Source organism: Nematostella vectensis, chromosome 14 (assembly GCF_932526225.1).
Source record: "Nematostella vectensis chromosome 14, jaNemVect1.1, whole genome shotgun sequence".
Taxonomy (NCBI): domain Eukaryota; kingdom Metazoa; phylum Cnidaria; class Anthozoa; order Actiniaria; family Edwardsiidae; genus Nematostella; species Nematostella vectensis.
Window position 1 is genome coordinate 10,371,426 of NC_064047.1, and position 9,023 is coordinate 10,380,448.

General features: G+C 39.3%; 1 protein-coding gene across 3 annotated transcripts; it reads right to left on the reverse strand.

Annotated features, from left to right (window-relative positions):
* Positions 1-5,215: 5,215 nt before the first annotated feature.
* LOC5499765 (PEST proteolytic signal-containing nuclear protein) lies at positions 5,216-9,020 on the reverse strand. 3 transcript variants are annotated; one of them, XM_048721744.1, is made up of 5 exons: positions 8,795-9,020; positions 8,538-8,695; positions 6,978-7,061; positions 6,364-6,419; positions 5,216-5,885 (listed from the first exon to the last, which is right to left on the reverse strand). In XM_048721744.1, the coding sequence occupies exons 1-5, from the start codon at positions 8,865-8,867 to the stop codon at positions 5,774-5,776; spliced, it is 483 nt and encodes a 160-aa protein (XP_048577701.1). In that variant the 5' UTR covers positions 8,868-9,020; the 3' UTR covers positions 5,216-5,773. The 3 variants fall into 3 exon arrangements, with proteins under 3 accessions (XP_048577701.1, XP_048577700.1, XP_032224270.2); XM_048721743.1 differs by having other exon boundaries at positions 8,538-8,713; positions 8,795-9,016; XM_032368379.2 differs by having other exon boundaries at positions 8,547-8,713; positions 8,795-8,981.
* Positions 9,021-9,023: the final 3 nt, after the last annotated feature.

A 9,023-nucleotide genomic window follows, 5' to 3' on the forward strand; every position in this document is an offset into this window, starting at 1 on the left:
CCCATTAAGCGAAAAGCTAGATCCCCCCCTGCGCTGCGTGTGACTTTCCGGGTTTAACGGGACTGGGAAACGACCCCCTAAGCATGTCATATGCACGTGCGCGACTAAACACAAGTCCAAAGACAGTAAAAAAGACAGCAATGTAGATCTAGGTCGTAGTGTGCTGAATATGATGACGAAATCACTACATTACTATGGCAACATACCTATTCCCAAAAGATGTAAGCGTGAAAAAGACCCCGATATTTTAAAGTCAACATTTCAGTGAGCTGTGTGTGGCGTAACGACTACGACTGGGGGGGGGGGGGGGGGGGTGCAATCCCCCTACTCTCACAATTGCGGAAAGTCCACTTCTGGATCGCAATAAACGTGCTATTTGTAAAGCGAGCTAGTTAAAGTCCATTGATCCGACTTTCGTGACAATGTTATTTTGTTTTTGTTTTGAATATTCAAAACTTTCTTCATTTTTCAAAGATACAAATTTCTTTGTATTATTTAATACTTTATGCATAGAATTGAGATGTTTTAGTTGACGGATGGATTGAAATTCACTGTGATTCAAGCAGATTTCATTCACTACTGAGATGAGCATCTCATTTGCATGGAGTTTCATAGCCTACGAAACCGTTCGTCACGCAAGTCGGATCACGGGCTTTAAAATAAAAGGCATTCCAGATCACTCTGGTATGTCAAATCTACAATTCACACTTGTTTGTAGCCAAATCCGATAATAAACTTCCCGTCCGCTTTTTCGGATTTCGTACCCCTTCAAGAAAAATTCTGGGTACGGCCCTGTTTTCTCACTCCCATTTTTCGGTCAAGGCTATATTCCTTGTTCAGGCCGGTCTCCGTTGTTCGGTCAAGTACATATTCCTTGTTTCCTTTTGCTCACCCCTGTTCTCCTTTTTATAATTAAGACTATATTCCTTGCTCATTCAAGTCCCCTTTTCTCTTTCCCGTTTTAACCCGGGTACACCAAAGAAAGAAAAGAAAAAAAGAAAGAAAGGGTAGAAAAAAAAATGTTTTTGCTCATCAAATCAATTTAGGTAATTGTTTGCCTATTAAAGACATTTTAATATCTTATATTATTTAAAACAGTTTTTACATTTTGCATGTGTATAATACAGTATTTCACTTTGCCTCCTGGTCTAAAGAAGAACGATATTCTCCCGTCAGAGTAAACAGTCTTGTTTTGTTTAGCAAGAGAATCTCGCGCCCATTTTGAGGACTATCATTGCCTATCTGTCAATTATTGTCTATCTGTCAATCACTGTCTATCTGTCTGTCAGTATCTTTACCTAAAAGCATGCAATGGTACTCAGTTTTCTCTCATTTGAGCAGACCCTCAACAGGCCTGTGACTAGGTTATTGGGCAGGGGAGAGGGGGGGGGGGGGTAGGGCCATTTAATGGACCAGTTTCTCTTCATAAAGCAGACATTCAAGCCTTGAAAGATGGGAAGATCCCCATACTCCCCTAGCAACAGATCTGTTCTGGTTGCATGTAAGCCTCTTCTAGACTTCTTTTCCAACTACTGGGCTCTCTTTGACAGAATGTTGAGCTGTACACAGTTATGGTTACTAGTTGCGATATGGGTAAATTACACTATCTAGGATGGTGGCTTTGTTTCTTTGAGCTCTTTTTCAAACACTTTGTGGTGATGAGTGAAACCTTTCTTTCCCTTGTTGAAGGAGTTAGGCCCTGCAGATGTGGGAGTATCCCTGCAGAAAATTACAAATAGTATATAAAATACTCTTATCTATTTGTTGATTTAATTTCATCTTTAAACACCCATATAAATATTTTTTTTCATCAAAATAAAGCATATGAAAAAGGAAGGAAGGCACATGTCTTATTCCGGTGATAAAAATTGATTCATATTAGCCGGCTAAACTCATATCGATTCATTGAAGTAGATATTGAAGTAAGTATAACTTCACATGTCTCTTCTAAAAAATATTCTGTGGAACATTAACTTATTTGTCTCGGTGATGCAAAAAGGTCACAAAGCCTCGAAAAAATTAGTACCACTCACAATCACCACCAGTCGATCTATACTTATAAAGAAACCCCGCAATACACGGAACTGAGTCATTAAAATTTAGTGCACGATGTTGATCGCGTTAGATGCCATCATGAAGTAATGTGTTTGTACTTTCAGAAGGCGGCGCTTTCTCGGGGACAAACGTGAACGTTGAACGGCATCTGTATAATCCAGGGCTACTGATTGCCTTCGATGCAATTTTTAGGAAGGAATTTGTAGATTTTTTTAGTAAGACTGTCGATTGAAAAAGAGTTCGAAGTCGACACGTTGTAGCCGCCATCTTGTTTTCGGCTTCAAGACTAGGGCCGAGTCCCTAGCGATCTTTATACACAGCCGTTCATTGCTCTCGGGGGAGTCCTTTATCTTATTATCAATCTTGAATGTCGTAAGGGAATAGGTGCTAAGGCTTGCGAGGATATATAGGCAAGGAATATGGACTTGTGGTGGGAAAACGGAGAACGGCCCATGAGAAAAGGGAGCTAATATGCAAAATACTCGTCCACTTATTTGCATTTTTCTTTTATTTACTGCATCGTTCTATAGAAATCGAGGTGTGAAGACTAAAAGGAGAGCAAGTATGAGCCAAGGAATACGGACTTGACCAAAAACTGAGAACGGGGATGAGCAAAGGGGAGCAAGGGAGAGCAAGGAATATATGAACTTGCCCGAAAAACTGAGAACGTAACGTTATATAAAAGCTCTCTGACACACTTTGTAATAAACTAGAATTTCCGTTTTATAAAGCTTGAGTTTGAAGGGCCTTCCCTGAATTTTGGGTGTATTTTATTTCCAAAGCGCCATATTTTGAGATTCTGAAAGGAAATCAGAATTGAATATTTTAGATATGGTAACATTTGACGTGATCTAAGGGCGACGAAGCTGTCTTGTAGCTGGTAAATGTAAAAACGGGGGCATTCTCCGGGATCGTTTACCAGGTAGCTTCTGTTTCCTCACCAACAACTTTATTGTAAAAGCAACCACGCTAAGCGAGCAGGGAGGTATTCGAGCTCGTTTTAGGAGACAACGATCAGACGATTCTCAGAAGGTGAGGCTGATAGAAGGGAATCCTTAAAACTAGACCTCTTCCTTGACTAGGGATTGTCTTCACGAAGCCAACAGAACTTACTCGATGGCCTCCGCAGCAAGCTGTTATTGTAACAAGTACAATATGTTTTACAGTAAACTCTTATTTATACTGACTAATTAACAATTCAGCAAAAAACTAGTTTGACTGCTCTACCGAAGGTGATACAAGAATTGCAAATTAATGTTGATCTAAGGAAAAGGTACATATTTAGAAATGATGATTACTAATGCGAGAATCCGTCGGTGTTAGAATAACAGTTTAATTGACTCGAAACAATAATCATATAAAATACTATAGAATAATGAGGCTGAGGAATACGTTTGGCTTGTTGGACATATCTGGAAATTAGATGTTTATCTTGAGTAAACGCTAAACTGGTTTTGGAATAAGTAACATTGCGCATGACCTGTGTGACTAGCAGGTACATACTTAGTATTCAGGGTGAACAGTGAAAAGTTGATGAAGGTCAATATTAAAAACAGGTGCGAACCATCGTAGAACTTTCTGGAAAACATATTTATGAGGTATTGGCAAATAGTCTCATAACACAAATACTACGATAACATCATCCCTGGGTTCATCGGACTTTATAACAAAGTGGCTACCGCTAAATCTGAAATGCGCCTAAGAAATTCTAGGAGACTAGCTTACGAAAGGTTTATTCGCGGAATTTTCTAAAATCTCAGATGTAGCCTGCTTGTTGCTCTGTACCATGGTCCCAGAGCCTCAAGCGTCTCTCTATTCAGTGGCCAGCAAGGTCCAGACGAGACGTCTCAACCTCGCTGACCACTAAATAGAGAGACGCACGAGGCTCTGGAACCAGTAGTTGTTCTGGGGGTCGTTTCTCAAAACCCCCGGTAATAACCGGGCCTGTTATTAGGGTACCGGGAATTTTTTCCGGGCCCGAAAATAGCAGGCGTTTGGAGAAACGCCTGAAAAGTTAATCGGGGGCTTCTCGGGTCAATAGCGGATCTAGGGCACATCCCCCCCCCCCCCCACCCCATAAAGCGAAAAGCTAGATCCCCCCCTGCGCTGCGTGTGACTTTCCGGGTTTAACGGGACTGAGAAACGACCCCCTAAGCATGTCATATGCACGTGCGCGACTAAACACAAGTACAAAGACAGTAAAAAAGACAGCAATGTAGATCTAGGTCGTAGTGTGCTGAATATGATGACGAAATCACTACATTACTATGGCAACATACCTATTCCCAAAAGATGAAAGCGTGAAAAAGACCCCGATATTTTATAGTCAACATTTCAGTGAGCTGTGTGTGGCGTAAAGACTACGACTGGGGGGGGGGGGGGGGGGTGCAATCCCCCTACTCTCACAATCGCGGAAAGTCCACTTCTGGATCGCAATAAACGTGCTATTTGTAAAGCGAGCTAGTTAAAGTCCATTGATCCGACTTTCGTGACAATGTTATTTTGTTTTTGTTTTGAATATTCAAAACTTTCATCATTTTTCAAAGATACAAATTTCTTTGTATTATTTAATACTTTATTCATACAATTGAGATGTTTTAGTTGACGGATGGATTGAAATTCACTGTGATTCAAGAGGATTTCATTCACTACTGAGATGAGCATCTCATTTGCATGGAGTTTCATAGCCTACGAAACCGTTCGTCACGCAAGTCGGATCAAGGGCTTTAAAATAAAAGGCATTCCAGATCACTCTGGTATGTCAAATCTACAATTCACACTTGTTTTGTAGCCAAATCCGATAATAAACTTCCCGTCCGCTTTTTCGGATTTCGCACCCCTTCAAGAAAAATCCTGGGTACGGCCCTGTTTTCTCACTCCCATTTTTCGGTCAAGTCCTTATCGCTTGCCACCCTTGTTTTTCGGTCAAGGCTATATTCCTTGTTCAGGCCGGTCTCCGTTGTTCGGTCAAGTACATATTCCTAGTTTCCTTTTGCTCATTCCTGTTCTCCATTTTATAATTAAGACTATATTCCTTGCTCATTCAAGTCCCCTTTTCTCTTTCCCGTTTTAACCCGGGTACACCAAAGAAAGAAAAGAAAAAAAAGAAAGAAAGGGTAGAAAAAAATGTTTTTGCTCACCAAATCAATTTAGGTAATTGTTTGCCTATTAAAGACATTTTAATATCTTATATTATTTAAAACAGTTTTTACATTTTGCATGTGTATAATACAGTATTTCACTTTGCCTCCTGGTCTAAAGAAGAACGATATTCTCCCGTCAGAGTAAACAGTCTTGTTTTGTTTAGCAAGAGAATCTCGCGCCCATTTTGAGGACTATCATTGCCTATCTGTCAATTATTGTCTATCTGTCAATCACTGTCTATCTGTCTGTCAGTATCTTTACCTAAAAGCATGCAATGGTACTCAATTTTCTCTCATTTGAGCAGACCCTCAACAGTCCTGTGACAAGGTTATTGGGCAGGGGAGAGGGGGGGGGGGGGGGGTAGGGCCATTTAATGGACCAGTTTCTCTTCATAAGAGCAGACATTCAAGCCTTGAAAGATGGCAAGATCCCCATACTCCCCTAGCTACAGATCTGTTTTGGTTGCATGTAAGGCTCTTCTAGACTTCTTTTCCAACTACTGGGCTCTCTTTGACAGAATGTTGAGCTGTACACAGGTATGGTTACTAGTTGCGATATGGGTAAATTACACTATCTAGGATGGTGGCTTTGTTTCTTTGAGCTCTTTTTCAAACACTTTGTGGTGATGAGTGAAACCTTTCTTTCCCTTGTTGAAGGAGTTAGGCCCTGCAGATGTGGGAGTATCCCTGCAGAAAATTACAAATAGTATATAACAAGAGAGGGGGAGCTGGCCAAAGGCTGGGGGCTAGGGCTGAATTTGTAATTTGTACACAGGGGGGCTGGAAGATTTTTTTTTAATAATTTTGAGCTTAAATAATAAAAAAAAAATTAAAAAAATATTTACTTTTTTCCTCTGAACATCTCCCAAATATACCATCTACTTTTATATCACTGATCTGATGGGGGGAGAGGGTGAAATCCCTTATAATCCAAACATCCAGATCATTTAAGTTATAAAATATTGTGAACTACATTGCCAACACCATAAGTTAAGTATGAGTTTTTTTTTTAGCAACACAAACAGTAAATGGCTTTTAATCACTTTTAATATCTTAAAGCAAACAGAAAGCAGGACAAGTAATTTTATTTAGGAGTTCAATATTGTTAGATAGAAAGTAATGGAAATAAATGTAAATATTGAAAACCACAGCAATATCATGTTACCTTCCAATGTTTTTCATTCTCATTTTGGCTTCTGTAGGCATTTCCTCTTCGTCACTCTGATCAAATGGTACCAAATTGTGTCAGTGATAATGATGATGGTGGTGATGGAAATTATGATATGTATTAGCAATGAACATGGCAATGACAATGGCATTGTAAATGTTTTAGTGATGGTTAAAAGGATAAATGATAATTATGATCATAAGGATATGAATAATTATTGTTATATTAAAGATGATGATACAGTTGATGATGATAGCAATGGAAATAATCTGCTGATGATGACAATGATACAAGTTAAATGGTATTGATACTGTGATACTAGTAACATGATATAAATGACTGGATATATATTACGCCAAGAAAATATGCTCGGGTAACATAGAGAATGTTTTGATACATCATAAGTTATTTGAATGGGCAGTTTATACATCATGTTATGGCTATACTAATTCACTAACTAATTTATTAACTTTTTGACATGATATATATTTACCTTAATTTTCCTAAGATTATGTAGTTGATTTTTTTTTGGGGGGGGGGGGTAGGGGGGAAAGGGGGGATATCTCAAACGAACAATCCTGCTATGAGAAAAGTGAGACTTGTATTTGTACCTCGTCATCCCCAAATATGGCAGCAACTGCCCCCTTCTTTGGCAGGACAGCCTCAGGCTTTTTCTTTTTAGCTTCTGGAGCTCCCTACCAAAAAAAAAACAGGAGTCATTATTTGCCAATAAAATCCCTTGGATAGTAATATAAGATGGGAAAAGTGGTTTTGGGAGGGGAAGGGCAGGGATTGCTCATGAGATGTAGCACAGGCTATGTCTTATGGAGCTCTCATCAAAACAAGAAAAAACAATGCCAAGAAGGTTCAAGAGGAAATGCAAGGATTGGGGGGGGGGGGGGGGGGAGGGAATGCTCAAATTCTCCAGGACATGTTCTGTTGTCTCCATTATAAAAGTAAATGCAGGAAGAGATTCAGGGTTTCTCTGCATCATTCTCAAAGGGAAAAGAGACATGATTAGATTTGGCTATTCACTATTGTAGACTCCTCAATCTTCAACCATAGGTAGCTCACCTCTGCTGTTTGAATAAAGTTTGAATTGTTTCTTAGCTTTCACATTGTTGTTGATTTAGGGCATGTGTGTATTATAATATCTCTTGTTTGCTTTTTCAATCCCCAGTGCATTCTGGCACTCTCTCATTGGCTAGCAGTCTCAAGATAATCATGACTATCAAATGGTTCCATGAGCTAACCCCATCCCGCCCATCCAACAGGTGTGTGTCAAGAAGTCACGGAAAAGACAGACAAGGACTAAATTAGCACATAACACAAACGTTGAATTATATTCAAACCATAGATGTGCAATCCCTGTGCTCCAGCAATGAAAGTTTTGGCAAACCAAATTGATGTACCCAGCATTGGCCGAGGGGGGTGTACAGTCACGTGTATTATATAAAAAAAGCATAGTATTTGAAGATTCCTTAAAAAAAGAAATGACCGACTTTTTGGGGCCTGAAAATGTGTCCAACCTCCATAAGCTGAACTTTAGCTCCTTCCCTCCCATAACCTACTATTGCCACTATTGACCATTTTGGATTGTTATAGAAAGTCACGAAAAGAGGACGAGGAAAATAGCAAGGGGTAAAAAAGCATATACAATTAATATCACCTAAATATAGAAAATAATGTTTTTTTGCATTTTATTTTTCTTCCAAAAATTATGTTAATACTCCCTGCTATATCAGGATATTTCTTTTCCTGATTGAGTTGCATAGGGGATTATTAGGGTAGGACACTCTGATTTACCAGTAGTAAAATGCCGTGATTATAATAATTTGTAGACAAAACTGTGCCTTGAATTGTGAGTTCATGGTTTAAGTGCCTGTTTTACAACCTACCAATAGGACTCGTTCTATAGAACTCGATGTGTGAGGCCACATTGTAGACTGTTTGTGGACAAGACTTCTGAAATTGCTCCCGACACAATTCGATAATAAATCATTCCTTCGAAGCAATGAAAGGTTTTCTAGTTTTCAGATTATCAAAAAACCTAATATCAATAACTATTTGACTCCGCGGTTTCACTGGCAATCAAAAACGAACAAAGAAAAGATCGGAGAAAACAAAATTAAGTTATCTGATACCGTAGCCGCAACGCAAGGTGTTCATACCATACTCACGAGTTTTATAGAAATTCCCGAAGCAGCCTTTGTCTTGAAACCTATCTTTACCGGACCTGTCGGGCATATCGGCTTTCTTTTTTCTGAGGAATCGAAGATAACATCGTTTCTTGGCTCCGAGAGTTCGACATCTTTCCTCTTGTTTGTATCTGAAGTGTGGAGAAAACCTGAAAAGGCGTGAATTATGGTCGAATTTTCACCCCCTAAAGCGTTAGCTTTAATTTGTTACTCTAAATCGCTTTATCAACCTTCACTTTGTTTTTCTTTCGTAGACTTTTTAGTTCTTTCGCATACGTCTTTTTCTCTTGCACTGTCCGCCATTTTGAACTCCGAAAAACCACAGGAATCCTATGCAGTCTAAATCCGCCGTGACTGGCCCCTCCGGTTTAAAACCGGAAGTAAACGGAAATAGATTTTCCTGAGATTTTGACGATGGTTATTGCTTACGAGGTTATTACAACGCGTTAAATTAATTAA

Excerpts from the sequence above, each read along its gene's own strand:
- LOC5499765 (XM_048721743.1), bottom strand. The coding sequence starts at position 8,867 with ATGGCGGACAGTGCAAGAGAAAAAGACGTATGCGAAAGAACTAAAAAG. Across the intron at positions 7,062-8,537 it reads CTATAAAACTCGTGAGTATG|GGAGCTCCAGAAGCTAAAAA; the intron begins GTATGAACACCT and ends TTTTTTTGGTAG. Across the intron at positions 6,420-6,977 it reads CCATATTTGGGGATGACGAG|AGTGACGAAGAGGAAATGCC; the intron begins GTACAAATACAA and ends CCATTTGATCAG.